The sequence below is a fragment of the Agrilus planipennis genome, unplaced genomic scaffold (assembly GCF_000699045.2).
Source record: "Agrilus planipennis isolate EAB-ADULT unplaced genomic scaffold, Apla_2.0 scaffold51, whole genome shotgun sequence".
NCBI classification, from domain to species: Eukaryota; Metazoa; Arthropoda; class Insecta; order Coleoptera; family Buprestidae; genus Agrilus; species Agrilus planipennis.
In genome coordinates this window covers 957,549-975,761 of record NW_020438915.1, presented here as the reverse complement: position 1 = coordinate 975,761, position 18,213 = coordinate 957,549, and the positions used below count along the sequence as shown (strand labels likewise).

The 18,213-nt window shown below is 31.6% G+C and overlaps 4 protein-coding genes across 5 annotated transcripts in view; 2 read left to right on the top strand and 2 right to left on the bottom strand.

Moving 5' to 3' along the window:
* Positions 1 to 7,769, bottom strand: part of LOC108733080 (voltage-gated potassium channel subunit beta-2) — a 22,015-nt gene extending 14,246 nt beyond the window's left edge. The window contains exons 1-4 of one of the 2 annotated variants that reach the window (XM_025973634.1): positions 7,409 to 7,769; positions 2,282 to 2,514; positions 1,689 to 1,799; positions 1,532 to 1,628 (exon numbers count right to left, since the gene is read on the bottom strand). In XM_025973634.1, the coding sequence (XP_025829419.1) occupies positions 1,532 to 1,628; positions 1,689 to 1,799; positions 2,282 to 2,514; positions 7,409 to 7,500 (533 nt within the window). In that variant the 5' untranslated portion in view covers positions 7,501 to 7,769. Of the gene's footprint in view, positions 1 to 1,531; positions 1,629 to 1,688; positions 1,800 to 2,281; positions 2,515 to 4,605; positions 4,967 to 7,408 lie in introns of those variants that run through there. The other variant, XM_025973633.1, reaches the window with a different exon arrangement.
* A 308-nt stretch (positions 7,770 to 8,077) lies between these two features.
* Positions 8,078 to 18,213, bottom strand: part of LOC108733037 (golgin subfamily A member 4) — a 61,544-nt gene continuing 51,408 nt past the window's right edge. The window contains exons 11-21 of the mRNA XM_025973601.1: positions 14,697 to 14,893; positions 14,258 to 14,641; positions 13,913 to 14,199; positions 13,382 to 13,851; positions 13,041 to 13,328; positions 12,154 to 12,897; positions 9,292 to 9,372; positions 8,947 to 9,144; positions 8,729 to 8,887; positions 8,269 to 8,625; positions 8,078 to 8,205 (exon numbers count right to left, since the gene is read on the bottom strand). Coding sequence (XP_025829386.1) covers positions 8,155 to 8,205; positions 8,269 to 8,625; positions 8,729 to 8,887; positions 8,947 to 9,144; positions 9,292 to 9,372; positions 12,154 to 12,897; positions 13,041 to 13,328; positions 13,382 to 13,851; positions 13,913 to 14,199; positions 14,258 to 14,641; positions 14,697 to 14,893 — 3,216 coding nt within the window. The 3' untranslated portion in view covers positions 8,078 to 8,154. The remainder of the gene's footprint in view (positions 8,206 to 8,268; positions 8,626 to 8,728; positions 8,888 to 8,946; positions 9,145 to 9,291; positions 9,373 to 12,153; positions 12,898 to 13,040; positions 13,329 to 13,381; positions 13,852 to 13,912; positions 14,200 to 14,257; positions 14,642 to 14,696; positions 14,894 to 18,213) is intronic.
* Positions 15,503 to 16,649, top strand: LOC112904196 (transmembrane protein 98-like). The gene is made up of 4 exons (XM_025973637.1): positions 15,503 to 15,875; positions 15,930 to 16,164; positions 16,217 to 16,423; positions 16,487 to 16,649. Exons 1-4 carry the CDS (start codon positions 15,721 to 15,723, stop codon positions 16,559 to 16,561), a joined length of 672 nt encoding a protein of 223 aa, XP_025829422.1. The 5' UTR covers positions 15,503 to 15,720; the 3' UTR covers positions 16,562 to 16,649.
* Positions 16,852 to 18,135, top strand: LOC112904194 (beta-1,3-galactosyltransferase brn-like). The gene has a single exon (XM_025973635.1). The coding sequence runs from the start codon at positions 16,903 to 16,905 to the stop codon at positions 18,007 to 18,009; it is 1,107 nt and encodes a 368-aa protein (XP_025829420.1). The 5' UTR covers positions 16,852 to 16,902; the 3' UTR covers positions 18,010 to 18,135.

Sequence of the window (18,213 nt, the reverse complement as noted above, 5' to 3'; positions counted from 1 at the left end):
GGTCTGTATCAGACGTCATGCTGCGGAGCTATGAATTTTCAAACGCGCCCATGCTCGTGAGCGCAAAATTTTCAAATTTGACCTTTCGAAGCCCGTAGCTGGAGAACGGTAGGACTTATCGGAAAAATTCTTTCACAGACGGATGCCCCGGCTCAGTGCGAACATTATAGGACATGTGCGGTCGAAATCTGTGCCGATCCAAAATTCAAAATTTTCAAAATTTTTAATATTTTATTTTCTTTCGAGTTCACGACGATCCGGGCCATCCGTTAGTGCAAGAATTTTTGCGCTATCTCTTATAGTTCGTCAGATATGTTCTCCTAAACATTTAATTCTCGATTTCAAAAATAACACTAGGTGAAAGCTTTCGACAGCTATAACTTTTAAACGAAATCTCGTAGGTAGGCGCTTTTATAATCCACCCAGAGCGCAGTATCTCTAGAAAATTTTGATAGCACTTCCATAGATTTCGGACCATCCAGTCGGAAGTTAAAGGTCTTCCTGTGGACTCAGAAAAACGCCAAAAATGAAAATAGGGAAAATTGCGTGAATTTCGTCGGCTCTAACGCAGACCAGGAATGAGACAGTTCTGAACTGTTTTCGTCAAAAACTTCTCATACTTTTTGGGCTTCGAAGGAGCCACGTTTGGTATGTATGAAACGTCATGCTGCGGAGCTATGAATTTTCAAACGCGGCCATGTTCGTGAGCGCAACATTTTCAAATTTGACTTTTCGCAGCCCGTGGCTGGAGAACGGTAGGACTTTTCGGAAAAATTCTTTCACAGACGGATGACCCGGCTCAGTAGACACATTAGAAGACATGTTCGGTCGAAATCTGTGCCGATCAGAAATTCAAAATTTTCAAAATTTTTAAAATTTTATTTTCTTTCGAAATTAGGTTTTTCCTGTTCGCGACGATGCGGGCCGTCCATTGATGCCAGAATTTTTGCGCTATCTCTAATAGTTCGCCAGATATGTTCTCCTAAACATTTAATTCTCGATTTCAAAAATAACACTAGGCCAAAGCTTTTGAGAGCTATAACTTTTAAACGAAATCTCATAGGTGGGCGCTTTTATAATCCACGCAGAGCACAGTATCGCTAGAAAAAATTTTTAATTTTTTATAGTTTCCAATTTCAAAACAGATGCTTGATTTATTTAGAAGGTTTTGTGACTATTTCATGTGTCTGAAAAAACTCATTTTTAGTTAAAGAAATGGAATAATGCCGACCGACAGGTTGATTTCGGAAATTGTGTTGTTTAATAAAACGGCAAAATGCTTAGTAGTAAAAGGTTACTCTCAAAAAAAATTTATATATAGTGCTGAATTCAGATTTTATTTGTCAAGTTAAACCTGGAAGACCATATAGAAGGGACTTTTCGACTCTTTTATGAATGATGTAATTTCAATTCTGTGCAAGAAGCATCTGAGGCATTTTTTCAAGAAGATTAATAATATAATTAGAGAGATTAGGCACACTAAGTAGTGAGTAAGGTGATTTATTTCTAGCTAAACTTTAATAGGTGTTACCTGGTGCTCCAATATATCTTAGTTACAATAATATAACTAGATCTCTTCCACATTTTCCGCGAAAGAATTCGTCCCAATTCAAGTTCAGAACCAGATCCTAAAACAATACCACTCGGTAATAATTCAATGACTCTATAACTGCAATTTGATTTATTACCAGAATGAGCTTCTGAAAGATCAAAAACGTTTATCCCATTATTCATCGCCATGGTGATTATCTCCTCAATTTTTTCACTGGTCAGACCTGACCCAAAAAGCGACCAAGTACCTTTAAAAAGTAATTAATGTGTAGGGCAAAATTTAAAGAAGGAATATCACATTAGAATAAGGTATCATAAATTATGAAACGACTTTGCAATTCCAGAAAATAGGCAAGCTTTTTGGTTTTCTTCTTTTAATTGGACGTTTTAATAATCAGATAGTAGCAGAAATCTACGATTTGATTGCAAAACAAAAGCACTCTTTTTTCCTTTTTCAGTCAATAATATCTTTTGAGTTAACCGCTTAATAAAGTTGAATTTTAACAAGTCCCTAGTTTTTAAACGTTTAGATCAGTCGCCTTTATGGTATTTCAATTATCTTTCTCCGTTTTTTACAATCTTATATGAAAAGTGAAATTTTTAACATTTCGTTGTTCTCTCTACCAATCAGTATCCTGAAAAGTGATTATTCGACTACATATAGTTTCTAGGAATAGATCGTCGTTAGGTGTTTGATCAGTTGCTCTTTTTGATAGTTTATGTTACTTACCTAGTCCAATGTTGGCGACTCTTAGGCCACTTTTTCCAAGATTTCGATACCGAAGTCCAGGTGGTAAGGATACTTGTTTAGTTAATTGGTAAGGATTCTCTGAAGAAGAATAAGACAGGCCACTTAAAAGAAGGCGTTCCTTACTTTCAATCGGTCGACCAGATGCAACAGCACCAGCACTACCAGCGCTAAATTCTTCCATGCAATCCAAACTAGCTATTGGTGCTCTACATCTAAAAATATATGGTTTTTTCCTGTTTTTCGTGTCATAATCTATTTTCAGGGATTAAAATCCTAAGGACTCATAGTTGTTGACAAAAAATGGGTCGTCCTGACATTAAGTTCTATTATTATTAAGAAAAACTACAAGTAATAGTATTAGTAATTTCTACAAAAGGACACTATACTGTCCCTATTATAGGATTCCGACGTCCCACTGTTCTAACGGTCGCAATCCTTTATTACCTATTAATTAATTACTATATCAGTCTTTTAATTTTAACTAAAGAAATTCACTAATCGTATAATTACCTACCCAATCAATTTTTATACAGGCTTTTAAAAAGTAATGGAATAAAACCTAATTTTAAAAATAGTTTTTATAACTTTTTGTACGCTTTATCGTAAAGTGTAACAAAGCAACTATTGTATGGTAAGGGTGAAAAGGCCTAATGAGAAAAGCAATCATTAACAATGATAAATAATAAATCATCATCTATCAATATAGTTTATAATAGAAAACATCAACTCAACGTTATTTATTCATAACTGCATTGTACTTTATTGAAGACCTTGAATTGCATCAAACTCGGAAAACTATTATCACCAATAAAATCAATAGATAAATTATAATGCCATTACCTGGAAGCTTGGAAAACTGTAAAAACTGTTCATAAGACCATTAATACGATTAGGTAGGTGCAAAAGCTTCTTTAAAGTTTACAGAAAAAATGTGAAATATATGTGCATGCTAAATTTAAATAGAGTTGGATACGTAACTTTAGAGGAATTAATTTTTCTCAATTTCTTAAATTTAGAACAAAATTCCCCTTAACTTAAAAGTATAACATCAAGAGAACTGTTTCGTTTTTTGGTTATCAAAATTATTATTTCATTATAGTTAATCTATTATAAGGAAATTAAATACTTGTTATAAATAGTTTTTAATACATTTTTGAGTTAACATGAGAAATCAGGAAAAGTACTTATCACAATCCTTTTATCTAGGATGAAAAACTACCCCAATATTTTAGAAAATAAATGTGAATTCGCTCGACTTGTTGCCAACAAACTTTTCGCTATCGCGCTATTCGCTATTAAAAGCTGCATCAGCCTTGAATTCTTCCGTGTTTTATATCAATATATTTAAGAACATCAGACCAGTAGTTTCTAAACTAAATCGATTACCCCAAATGTTGCAAATAACCTGCTCTTATTTTTCCCAGAAAAAAATATGTTTGAGAAATAGGCGATCGACAAATATGCTAATGAAAGTGTACCAAACGTACTGCAGCAATGTGTTTATCATTGTCAGGATTGTTCAATGAGAAAATAGTTATGTTATAGGTAACTAATATGTGTAAAGAGTTAACTGCAGAACTACTATTTAGTGGACGCACGCAAATTGAATATTCAAGGAATAGTTTGCTATTAATAAAATACCAAATTAATAAAAACTAGAGCATTTTGGTATACGTAATACTAGATCTAAGTCCTAATTGCCCACAAATATGTAAAAGTTGCTACTCGTAGCTTAATTATAGACAGAATGTAAATACATCCCGAAATTTCGCAAAGCACAACTTTCAAATCTACATCTACCTGCAATAAATAGACCTAGATAAACGCATGTTGACCTAAATTTCGCCTGAAATATCGATTACACGGAAATTTTAAAAAAGAAAACATAACCGTACAATAGTAAGTGAACGAGTTTTTTATAAAATAAAAATAGTGGGATAAATGTTATAGATATTTATTAAAAACTACTAGATACTCTGTAAAAACGTAACATATAATATCGTAAATAAGAGCTTTTCAAATCACTCTTAAGTATTATTAATTTTTTTTTAAATTGTAAAAGCCCCAAATGTTCATTAACCACTAGAGCATTACCAAAATGTATACACACTTCATTGTAATTTAAAACTAAATCTATTGCTTCCTATTTGAAGCCCATTAAATAATATCTTTTACATAATAAAATAAACAATTTTACCTGTAACTTTAACTAAAATTGTAGAAATTTAATTAAAAACAAACCAAAAGATAACTACTAAATAAATGACTTTTTAACTAATGCTGAAATTTGCATATGTACGTACCTGTAAATGGTTACAGCTTTAGAGTCGTCCATATCATTATCATTATTGTTAGTGTCATTACTCGCAGGATTAAACAGTGCCATTCGTGACATCCTTAAGGACTTAGTCGCAACATATAAACGTGATCAAAAGAAACAACAAAAATTAATAAAAAAGTACACACAAACGTTCGAAACGTTGCTCGTCGCCAAAGGACGAAAATGAAATAAAAATGACGGCATATATACTAAATATATTAAAATAAATTTACATAGACAGCAAGTTATCGTGTTAAAAGTATTAAAACGTTTAAAATATTTAAGCGACACATCAACGTTATTATATACATATGTACACAGGACTTTTAAGGACCTGACGTCAATGCAGTACCACTGCCGAGAACCGACTGGCGACGGAATTTTACGAAAAGGATAATGGAAGGATATTCTCTAATTTTATGTACAAGGATCTCTCGCAAAATTGCAATCTCAATTGGAGCGCCCATTGCAAAAAGGGTTTTTAAGTCAAATTTCACTCAAAATATAATATTTGAAGGATATTTTTCTATGTAAAGGACTAATGTCCTGAGAAACCTAGTCCAGAGTTGGACAGAGCTTTGGTGGGTCCATTAAGGAGCAGTGTAATCAAACCCTTTTACGAATTTTAATCTAATCGTTTTCGAGGTCCTTATGGTTAGTTCTTCAAAAGCTAATTGTTTAAATAAGAACTTTAGGCTTATGCCTTGGAGCTTTTTTACTGAGAGCTTGGTCCACCTCTGCTCTACTTCATACGAATTAGCAATTCACAATTCCGCGCTGAAAGGTCTAAAGTCTGGACTTTTATTCAGAGAACTGATACTCCCGACAGTATGCATACGTAAATTTACATAAAACTCCAGTAAGGAATTTGAATGATCAGGATACCGTGGATAGAGAAGGTTAGAAATGAATTAGAAAGAGTAAGAGAACAGAGGACTCTATGAAAGTCAATAAGAAATACCTAGGCGAGATAGGTTAGTAGGACACCTTCTCACGCATGAAGGTCTAGTGAGAGACATATTAGAGGTAAAAACAGGAGTTAAGAGGAGTAGAGGTAGACCTAGATTAGATTACTGTTCGCAAAGGGTAGAGGTAGACCTAGATTAGATTACTGTTCGCAAATAGTTAAGGATATGGGTTGTTTTAGTTTTAGGGAAATGCGAAGATTAGCGCAGGATAGGAAAGAGTGGAGGTGCGTGCCCAACCAGTCTTAAGACTGACGACCTTATGATGATGATGATAAAGGAATTTGATAAACTTGCTAGCGTCAGCTGTTATTAAATGTTTTTCGTAATTATCTCAAAACATGGATTTTGCAAGGGGCGCTTCAATTTTTTTTAGAATCAAACGTTTTTCTTAATTATCTCATTATTATTGTTTGCGTCGGGGCTGTTTCCGACATTTTTCCCTTTTTGGGCATAAACTTTTGCTTACAAGATCATTTTTAACGCTACTTGCTAATTGTTACTTCTTTTTAAAATTTAATAAAGCAGTTTTGAAAGTAGATAAATTATGAATCTAAACATTCCAATAAAATTGTCTAAAATATTAAAATAATTGCCCCTTTTTTACTTATCATATATAATATCATAAACGATCGTTGTTCTATGTAATTATTATAGTTTTTAATACATTTTTGAGTTAACATGAGAAATCAGGAAAAGTACTTATCACAATCCTTTTATCTAGGATGAAAAACTACCCCAATATTTTAGAAAATAAATGTGAATTCGCTCGACTTGTTGCCAACAAACTTTTCGCTATCGCGCTATTCGCTATTAAAAGCTGCATCAGCCTTGAATTCTTCCGTGTTTTATATCAATATATTTAAGAACATCAGACCAGTAGTTTCTAAACTAAATCGATTACCCCAAATGTTGCAAATAACCTGCTCTTATTTTTCCCAGAAAAAAATATGTTTGAGAAATAGGCGATCGACAAATATGCTAATGAAAGTGTACCAAACGTACTGCAGCAATGTGTTTATCATTGTCAGGATTGTTCAATGAGAAAATAGTTATGTTATAGGTAACTAATATGTGTAAAGAGTTAACTGCAGAACTACTATTTAGTGGACGCACGCAAATTGAATATTCAAGGAATAGTTTGCTATTAATAAAATACCAAATTAATAAAAACTAGAGCATTTTGGTATACGTAATACTAGATCTAAGTCCTAATTGCCCACAAATATGTAAAAGTTGCTACTCGTAGCTTAATTATAGACAGAATGTAAATACATCCCGAAATTTCGCAAAGCACAACTTTCAAATCTACATCTACCTGCAATAAATAGACCTAGATAAACGCATGTTGACCTAAATTTCGCCTGAAATATCGATTACACGGAAATTTTAAAAAAGAAAACATAACCGTACAATAGTAAGTGAACGAGTTTTTTATAAAATAAAAATAGTGGGATAAATGTTATAGATATTTATTAAAAACTACTAGATACTCTGTAAAAACGTAACATATAATATCGTAAATAAGAGCTTTTCAAATCACTCTTAAGTATTATTAATTTTTTTTTAAATTGTAAAAGCCCCAAATGTTCATTAACCACTAGAGCATTACCAAAATGTATACACACTTCATTGTAATTTAAAACTAAATCTATTGCTTCCTATTTGAAGCCCATTAAATAATATCTTTTACATAATAAAATAAACAATTTTACCTGTAACTTTAACTAAAATTGTAGAAATTTAATTAAAAACAAACCAAAAGATAACTACTAAATAAATGACTTTTTAACTAATGCTGAAATTTGCATATGTACGTACCTGTAAATGGTTACAGCTTTAGAGTCGTCCATATCATTATCATTATTGTTAGTGTCATTACTCGCAGGATTAAACAGTGCCATTCGTGACATCCTTAAGGACTTAGTCGCAACATATAAACGTGATCAAAAGAAACAACAAAAATTAATAAAAAAGTACACACAAACGTTCGAAACGTTGCTCGTCGCCAAAGGACGAAAATGAAATAAAAATGACGGCATATATACTAAATATATTAAAATAAATTTACATAGACAGCAAGTTATCGTGTTAAAAGTATTAAAACGTTTAAAATATTTAAGCGACACATCAACGTTATTATATACATATGTACACAGGACTTTTAAGGACCTGACGTCAATGCAGTACCACTGCCGAGAACCGACTGGCGACGGAATTTTACGAAAAGGATAATGGAAGGATATTCTCTAATTTTATGTACAAGGATCTCTCGCAAAATTGCAATCTCAATTGGAGCGCCCATTGCAAAAAGGGTTTTTAAGTCAAATTTCACTCAAAATATAATATTTGAAGGATATTTTTCTATGTAAAGGACTAATGTCCTGAGAAACCTAGTCCANTCACAAACGAATTTTTCATTGACTTTCGTACAGAAATGAAACAAATTATGATTGTAAATAATATATCATTTTTATTAATAAGGTACAAGTTGTTGCCTGCACAAATATTTTTATTTCAATTCGACAATTAAAAAAATATTAGCATTAATAAATTAAGGCAATTGTTTATTCCATCCCTGGTGGCAAAGGCTCATTGAGATTAGAACTACTTTCAATCTGAAAAATAAATTAATATTCCAATAAACATTAACGCCTTATATTAAATAATATTCTTATTACCGTTTTCGTAGTTACAATTTCATTTGGAACAGAAGTTTGTTGCTGTTGTTGTTGTTGCTGCTGTTGTTGTTGCTGTTGTTGTTGTTGCTGTTGTTGTTGCTGCTGTTGTTGTTGCTGCTGTTGTTGTTGTTGTTGTGAACCAAAAATAACTTCTTGTATCGCTGAAGGTATATGAGCCCTTTGGCTTTCAGAAAAACTGGTCAGATGTTGTTTTAAAGGCTCGTGCAGTTCAGGACACATACTCAAAGCCTCAGACAATTGAGGGCCCGGTAACTGAAGAAGAACTGTAAAACTTTGCGGCTTCGTCCTTTGGCAACACTTTATAAAACCTTCCCAAACAACCTTTTGCTTCCATACCTGCAAAAATGTTAAAGACAAAAAATTTAACAATTTTCAACAAACACACGCTAAATCAAAAGATTCAAAGTTACTCGTTTAACTGATAAATACTTTTATTTACTTGTTTTAAAATGAGTCTTTGCAATATATTCATAACGAATCCTGAAAGTCTTGGATAAGAGCTTAGAGCTTGTATAACGGTCCTCATTAAAAGCGTGGGAAGGGGAGTTTGCTCCATCAATTGCTGTAAAACGACTGCTAAAACTTCTTGGGTAAACACCTCAAAACAAATCAAATTTTAAGTAAAACTGCCATGCAATAATTCTAAGTTTGTTTTACTTGTTTTTCGCTCAGACACAGAGAAGTTGCTTTCATAACGGTCTTTAGATCTGCTTTAGATGTATCTATTAAATGCAAAGAAACCAATAATTCGGTAGGACTAATAGGACTATCACCATGTGTACCTAATAAACGATTAAAAACTTCGCGAACAACTACAGGATTTAATTTTATTAATTTAGGAAGTGCAGCAATAACCTGAAAATAAATTAAAAGTATTTTAATGTTTACATTACTAAGTATTGAAACAGTCAGTTTCTGTTTTCAAAATTTTAATTTGTTATTCAGAATTCAATTTCTGTTCGGCAATATTAAAAAATAATAAGAAGTTAAAATTCCTCTTACTTCCTTCTTTGTGAGGCCATTTAGAACAGGTATAAGGAATCTGACGTCAGAAACTCGTGTCTGATACAATCTCCTTACAATCTGTACAAGTTGAACACTTGGGGGACNTAAACTTTCATTATCCTTTTCGTACACTTTAAATAACTCAAATAAATTCATCAGGCAACTTTAGCTTTTAATGTCAAGGAAAATTAAACAATATTTACAATTATTAATAACACTTTTTCAACCTAAAATTCTAGTTGTTAATCCCAAAAAAAGTAGTTTTTTTCGATTGTGCTGAAACTTTTAGACAATACCTCATATATGCCTCGGGAAAATGCAATACTGCGCTAGCGTGTAATTATTTATGAACGCAATATATGCGTGAGTGAAACTGATTTTTCTTGATACTTAAAAATGAATAGAGTTATCTAGAAATGATTTAAACAAAATACAAAAACCTAAAATTGCGTATAAAAACATCCTAATTTTCTAACTGGGTTTTTAAAGTTTTAGTCATAATATGCTTTTAAATATAATCTATTTTTCTATTTACATAGTAATATACGATGTTTTTCATTCCTTATAATTCTTATTTATATCTAAATAATATAATTTTTACCTACAGTCAATTCTCAGTTATTCTTGTTTTAAGAAATTTTATTGATGTAATAGTAGTACCATAAAATTGTTGGTCCAATAAATAAGAGGCAGATAATTTTAATTTACTTTGGAGTGTGTAATACAGTACAAATTGTTTTGAATTAAGTATAATTTAAAATTTAATGATTTAAATTCAGTTTAAATTCAATAACGTCCAAATGAATTATTTTAGTCTAATTTATGTAAAAACAATTAGAAACCCCATTCAACAAAATTTTTAGTTACCTAGTTCATAATAAAGTTTTCTTATTATAAGTACTTTTCTGATGCAGCATTTCAAATTTAATTATTAGAACTAAATTACTTATACAGTTAATTGCAATGCAAAGGTCGTATATATCAAATTAACGGTTTCGGTATTCTATGTTCATTAAAAAGAGTGCGGGAAGATCGGTCTAGTATCTTGTACACACTAGTGGCGGATTATTGACCTGTTATTTTACTTACTATTCGGTAAAATTAATAAACTGACACAATTGATCTAATTTCGGCTGTGAAGAATTTGTTTAATCACTTTCTTTGTGTAAAAATTGTTTGAAAAATTAAATTCAAAGGAATTGTTTGTAAATAGGTATACAACACATCGTACACTTCAGCATAAGAAATTGCTGATACTATGTAATACTACTTAGCCCTGTGCTATCAGCACTCATAATTTCTTTTGTATATATTATTATCAGTAGTCAATAAGGAAATGTTTTTAATACATAAATGTTAATTCAAATGCAGATTTTCCAAGAATTCGTTATAAATTAAAGTCATATTGCAATAAAATAAGTTACTTGTCTAGATTATAAAATTAAATAACCGAAATAAATAAAATTGTATATATGCATATTTATAGTATAAGAAAATAGTTAAAAACTTTGGGTTATTAAAAAACGAGAATTAAGACGTAAAGTAAAAACCATTTATTGCTTTATTTGTTAACATGCTTAAATTTATATATTTTATTTTTTGAGCTTTGCTTGTCCCTTAATGTCTTCTTCTTCCTTTTTTGAATGTTTTTGTTGTCGGTTTTCTTTCTCCCTTTTTCGTCACTTTTATAATNTGAAAAATAAATTAATATTCCAATAAACATTAACGCCTTATATTAAATAATATTCTTATTACCGTTTTCGTAGTTACAATTTCATTTGGAACAGAAGTTTGTTGCTGTTGTTGTTGTTGCTGCTGTTGTTGTTGCTGTTGTTGTTGTTGCTGTTGTTGTTGCTGCTGTTGTTGTTGCTGCTGTTGTTGTTGTTGTTGTGAACCAAAAATAACTTCTTGTATCGCTGAAGGTATATGAGCCCTTTGGCTTTCAGAAAAACTGGTCAGATGTTGTTTTAAAGGCTCGTGCAGTTCAGGACACATACTCAAAGCCTCAGACAATTGAGGGCCCGGTAACTGAAGAAGAACTGTAAAACTTTGCGGCTTCGTCCTTTGGCAACACTTTATAAAACCTTCCCAAACAACCTTTTGCTTCCATACCTGCAAAAATGTTAAAGACAAAAAATTTAACAATTTTCAACAAACACACGCTAAATCAAAAGATTCAAAGTTACTCGTTTAACTGATAAATACTTTTATTTACTTGTTTTAAAATGAGTCTTTGCAATATATTCATAACGAATCCTGAAAGTCTTGGATAAGAGCTTAGAGCTTGTATAACGGTCCTCATTAAAAGCGTGGGAAGGGGAGTTTGCTCCATCAATTGCTGTAAAACGACTGCTAAAACTTCTTGGGTAAACACCTCAAAACAAATCAAATTTTAAGTAAAACTGCCATGCAATAATTCTAAGTTTGTTTTACTTGTTTTTCGCTCAGACACAGAGAAGTTGCTTTCATAACGGTCTTTAGATCTGCTTTAGATGTATCTATTAAATGCAAAGAAACCAATAATTCGGTAGGACTAATAGGACTATCACCATGTGTACCTAATAAACGATTAAAAACTTCGCGAACAACTACAGGATTTAATTTTATTAATTTAGGAAGTGCAGCAATAACCTGAAAATAAATTAAAAGTATTTTAATGTTTACATTACTAAGTATTGAAACAGTCAGTTTCTGTTTTCAAAATTTTAATTTGTTATTCAGAATTCAATTTCTGTTCGGCAATATTAAAAAATAATAAGAAGTTAAAATTCCTCTTACTTCCTTCTTTGTGAGGCCATTTAGAACAGGTATAAGGAATCTGACGTCAGAAACTCGTGTCTGATACAATCTCCTTACAATCTGTACAAGTTGAACACTTGGGGGACCCTTATCAGTCAATATATGAATAACTCTCGTAACCAAAGTTTCAGAACCTTTAGGACACTCTTCAATAAGCTTCAATAATTCCTGACATTCCATTCCCATATCTCTTATAGGATTTTCTAGCAACCTTAATATTGCCCTTTTAACATCTGCATTTGTTTGGATATAAATTTTCGTCAAGTCTCCTATAAGGACCTCGTTGTGAGGTAAAATTTTAATATACGGCATTAAGCAAGCTTTCACTAAATCCTCATTCCACATTTCTAATTTCACAGGTCTTCCTTGGCCCTCCCCGAAAAGTTTGTCAGGGGGATGTGAGGAACTCAAATAGTCCAAGTGAGCTTTTGCAAATTCTTCAATAGGATCTTTTAGTTTAGAGTTTATGTAAAGATCTAAAATATGCTTAAGGGACACGTCGCGGACGGTACCATATTCGTGGGTCGTTAGAGAAAGAAGAGCCTTTAAAAAGGGCACTTGTTTAGGGGGTTTTCGTAAAATCAAATCGTGCAATAAACCGGCAGCCCATGCACAGTGAGTTTCATCACGACAAACTGAACAAAGAATATCCAAAATTTCATCTGTTATCAAAGGCCCTTCCAAAAATAACCGGGATAATACTAATGCATCTGTCATTGAAGATGTCACAAATGCTTTAATAAGATTGTTGTAACCCTGCTCGGGTCGTGTACCCCGTCTCAAGGGGGGAAGTCTTGAAAAGCCCTGAAAATAAAAATAATATATTTTTGACTAATTAAACAATACTTTCGTGAATTTATTAATATTCAACTAAAGTGAGTCACCCAACTCTAAATCTATATAAATTAATTTTATACTTCAAAATTTCGATTTAATTAATAACGTACCTGCATAATACTGTACTCTTCATACAACCATGATAATGCTAAGTCCAGATGAGCTCGTAAGTCTGAGAGGAGAAAACTTAAAATTGTCTCCCAAACAGTTTGAGTGAAGGAAGTCCCCATTGTAACGAGTACCTTCTGCCGTAATGGTCCTGCTTTATTTGTACCAGCTGTCAACACCCTTTGCACAGCGTTTAACATGAAATTTTCCTTCAAGTTCTTTTCCAAAGGTTTCGTAATTTCAGATAATTTCAAAATTTTTACTCTGGGTACTTTTATTCTCTCTTTTTTCTGAAGGAAGAAAGGTATTAGATGTGTAAAAAATAAAAATTTACTGAATTTACCTTTTCTTTTTCAACTTCTTCAGTTTCCATCTTATCATTCTTATTGTCTTCTTGAATGGTTTCTATGGGAGGAAGGCTTTTTATGATATCCCCACCAGGGCCCAAGTTACTTTTTAACAAATAATCACCAAGAAGAGTAATTAATGCTTTATACTGTCCTACCATTCCTGTGCTGGTGAATTCTTTATATTCTTTATCAAAAAATGAGGGTGCTGATTCGGGCAATTTCCCCAGAGTTAACAGCACTAATTCAATTATTTTTTCAGTATTTATCTTTTCACAAACGAATTTTTCATTGACTTCAACTGCTTGTTTCTTTAGGTTTTCATAAGTTTCCTTATCCATGAAATCGGCATCTAATCTTTGTCTTTTGGTATTTTGCATATATTCCATCTGAATTCTACGTTTCTCTCTTCGTACTTGGTCATCAATTTTTGGAATCATTTTTTGTATTTCTGCACTTGAAACACCTTTAACAAAATATGTTATCAAACATAAAAATTGTTAACTCTACTTTGAATTCCTTTTTACCTAATTCTATTAACATTGCAGAGATGCTGTCTATAAAATCATAACTTGCAGGGTTTTTTATAAGCCCCATAAGTTCTGATTTAAGTTTCTTTCGTACCGAATTAACTTGAGTACTGCTCAAAGTAGGAGGTAAATTTGAATGAAGCAATTCAATAGCACCTATAACTTTTGGCATGTATGAGGGTCGATTTTTGCCAATGTTTGCCAAAGCACCCAAGCAAGCAAACAGATTTGCACTACTGATATGTTGTGAACCAGTAAATTTTGACAAAAGTTCAAAAATATTACTAAAATTATGAAAACAATTACAAATAAGATGTTTTAATGCTTTATATATTCACATACTGTGCCTCTTCTTCAAGTTTTCTCCTTCTAATGATCTTCAAAGTTAAAGGAACATCTTCTAGAGAGAAACCGCTTTTATTCTCACTAGAATCTGGATAAGTTTGCAATAAAACTACACATTCTAGAAACTTTACAGCACTTGTTCTGACCCCATCATTGTCACTGTCTACTAAATTTGCAATTTCCACTTTTATAACATTTAGCTGATTCCATGTCTGCTCCATTTTTTCTGTGATTGCTGGAGCTTTGCATAGCCAAACAAGCATTTTACGGTAAATTGTTATAGCTGCTTGAATTGCCCTTTTCTGAACTGCAATATTGCTATCAGACAATAACAAATGAACTGTAACCATAACATCTACAAGGTACTGTTCGTCTAACTTGCTACAAATCAGTTAAAATAGCAATAATTTACACATTGTAACTGCCACAAACCTACCATACTTCTTCTATAAAACCCATTAATGTTTTTTTAACATCTGCACTCTTATCAGTAACAAAATTGAGAATATTTTGTAAAAATTCACGTAACAAAAAAGGTGTTTTTCTAACTAAAAATTCTTGAAGTTTCTGTAATATCTCAACCTTTTCTTTAGGATTTGACGATACAGCGGAGATATTTAACCATTGTGTAATCTTAAAAATAAGAAAACAAGATTATAATAGCAACTTGTTGGGTAGCAACTTTCCTACTATATCTCTATCCGGCATTTCCGCATTTATAAAGTTGTCTCTATCTTCTTCTGCCATTTTTTAGGGTACGAAGAAGTTAATTACTTATTGCAATAACTCCTTAAACGATTAAACAAGCTCCATTCTGCAATATAGTTAAAAATATAAAAATAATCTGCTCGTGTTACGCCGACACAATATCCTAACCTAAAATATCGAAAACATTTCATTGATTGTTTCAGCCATGTTTCTACAGGTTTATTGATCAATTCTGATTGGTTGATTAGTTTATTCATTAAAAAACGTTATATACGATGTTGCCATTCATAGTTATCATTGAATCATTAAATCATTCATAAATTAATGCAAATCTTTGATTTAACATGATTCGCTTTTTTAAATCAGAAAATATGAAAATTAAATAATTACTTTAAGTAACTACTTATTTCTTAAAATTATAATGTATTCATTCAAATCGAGAATCCACTTTTTATTTTCCTCTTTTAAATGCTTTTGAGTTCTGACAACATGTTGATTAATGAATTGCCTCCCTTCTGTCAACAAAATACTGGACTTGTTTTTATTATTGTTTTTGCTTATTCCTGTTTACAACTGGATAGTAAATAGTGGTTAATATAAGTGAAGTAATTTTATCCCAGTATTATAATAACAAAAGTAGAATATAAATAGGAGCCGTTAGCAATTAATAAATGGGCCAAATTATAAGACTCACATATTGAGATACATATGTAAGAAATGTAAAATTATCTTACTACAAATATATTATAACAATGAATCCGGAATACACTGAAATGATTGCTGCTATAGCAATTGGAGTGCTATCAGCAATTTTTCTGAGTGCATTTATAGTGTTAATATTAATCTGCCGAAGACAAAAATTATACTACAAATCAAAACTTTGTGAAAATGATGACTTCTCAACAAGGTATCAACAAAATAAGTAGGAATATATTTGTCTTTCATTACAAACGCATTTTAGACCAGAGGTGATGCTTATTGAACCAGAAAAACCAGAAATTTTGTTAAATGAAGTAACATTGAATCCTAATCTGGAACAAATTCTAACTGATGAGCAATGGGTAGATGATGCAACAGGACTAATTCCTCATTGCCTATCAATTTTAAAAACATGTCGTTTTTTGACTGAAAGACTAACAGCCCTGGCTATGAGACCCATGAATTCTAATGGAACTGGGTTATCACAAATCATTGATGTAAGATGATTCATTTTTATAAATCAAGAGGCATGAGAATTGAAAATTTTAGTGTGCAAAGAGAATATCAAGTCGTGTTGATGATGTAGTAAGGAGCATGTATCCCCCCTTAGATCCAAGACTGTTGGAAGCAAGAACAGCAGCTCTCACACTTGCTGTAACTCAACTTGCCCTTATAACTAGATATGAATGTGGTCAAAAGGAAAAGAATTTATCATGGATTGATAAATCATTGGCTCAAATGGATGGACATGTTTTGGTATACTTGAAAAAATTTTGGTAATTTTGTGAAAATCATATCAACTGAAAACAATAATTTTAGGTTCTCAGAGAAGCTGCTCTTACACAGGAAGCTTCAAATAAAATCCAGAATGCCACAAATACTTTATTAGCTTAGGAAATATGATGACAATTCAACATATGAATCTCATTTTATCATTTATTGAATTTATTTTGATATGATATACTCTACATATTACTACACTTATTATACTTTCGGGTTTCAAATAAATGTAACTTTACCAAAACTTTTTTAAAAATACTAGAAATGCCCAGTGAACAGTAACATATACTTTTGGTGTGGCTTGAGACACATTTCAAAAATATTCAATATCTTGAGGTTGTATGAACAGTTCTTCAAGAGCCATAGGGCTCAATATAACCTCAAAATAATGTAAACAAATCAAGCCAAATTTAAAAAGAATGTTGGTGATGATAAATAAATAGTAATAGTGAACCATGCACCCAAACAAAGTAAAAAAATATTTTTACTTTGTGATATGTGCAGTTGTAGTGTCGTACATGTCTGGCCTATTTCTTTACATACTAGAAGAAGATTATAGCAAAGACTTTAAATACCCATTTGATGTTGATATAAACTTATTAGTTAATCAGCTAAGACAGAAAGAAGTACCAGATGTAGCACCAATTAATACTTACAACTATGATTATATTTATTCGTGTTCTCAGAAGTGCAAACTAGAGGATCCTCTTTATACGCAGGGAATAAGATTAGTATACTTAATTAAGTCAGCTCCACATAATAATAATAAAAGACTAGCAATCAGGAACAGTTGGGGATTTGAAAGACGATTTAGTGATGTTGAAATAAAAACAGTATTCCTCTTGGGCATAACTAGTAATGAAATTCTTCAAAGGAAAATAAAAGAAGAGTCTTCAACCTTCAATGACATTATCCAAGCCAATTATATTGACTCCTATTTCAATAACACAGTTAAAACCATGATGGGATTCAAATGGGCAATAACTTACTGCAATGAATCAAAGTTTTATATGTTTGTTGATGATGATTATTATGTATCAACCAAAAATGTTCTCAGATTTGTAAGGAATCCAGCAAATTATCCTCAATATTTGAAAGAATACCTCCAAACTTTACCAAAAGTCAAACTACCCTTTATCAGAAGAAAAAGACAAAATATAAACTTTGAGTTACCAGAAGATGTTAAACTATATGCAGGATATGTGATTGTGTCAAAACCTCAAAGGTTCATAACAAGCAAATGGTATGTAAGTTTAGAGGAATACCCATACAACAAATGGCCTCCCTATGTCACTGCTGGAGCTTATGTTCTATCAAGAGAAGCACTTTTACAAATGTACTATGCCAGCTTCTACACTAAACATTTTAGATTTGATGATATTTATCTTGCACTTGTAGCTAAAAAAGTAGATATTGAACCCTTTCATTGTGATGAGTTCCACTTTTATAGAAAAAAGTATGAACCTAAAGAATACCAATACACAATTGCATCACATGGGTTTAATAATCCAGAAGAGTTATTGCAAATATGGACAAATCAGAAAAGTTTAGGAAATGCATGATATTTTTCAACATTAAATGGAAATTATGTGATCTGAAAATAATAAGACTGTTTAAGAAAATAATTAAAAGCATATCACAGTTTTATAACACAGTTGCTGCATAACTTATGCAATAAAGCTGTAAACTACTAAATGCATTAATTTTATTTTATTAAAAAAATGTGAAGATATAATAGAAGCTGTATGTACAGCATTTAAAAGTCC

What these genes read in the sequence shown, in the direction of transcription:
- LOC112904194 (XM_025973635.1), top strand. Translation starts at nt 16,903, where the DNA reads ATGCACCCAAACAAAGTAAAAAAATATTTTTACTTTGTGATATGTGCA.
- LOC112904196 (XM_025973637.1), top strand. Translation starts at nt 15,721, where the DNA reads ATGAATCCGGAATACACTGAAATGATTGCTGCTATAGCAATTGGAGTG. An exon ending in AATGATGACTTCTCAACAAG is followed by an intron (nt 15,876 to 15,929) that starts GTATCAACAAAA and finishes AACGCATTTTAG; the next exon opens with ACCAGAGGTGATGCTTATTG. An exon ending in GGTTATCACAAATCATTGAT is followed by an intron (nt 16,165 to 16,216) that starts GTAAGATGATTC and finishes TGAAAATTTTAG; the next exon opens with TGTGCAAAGAGAATATCAAG.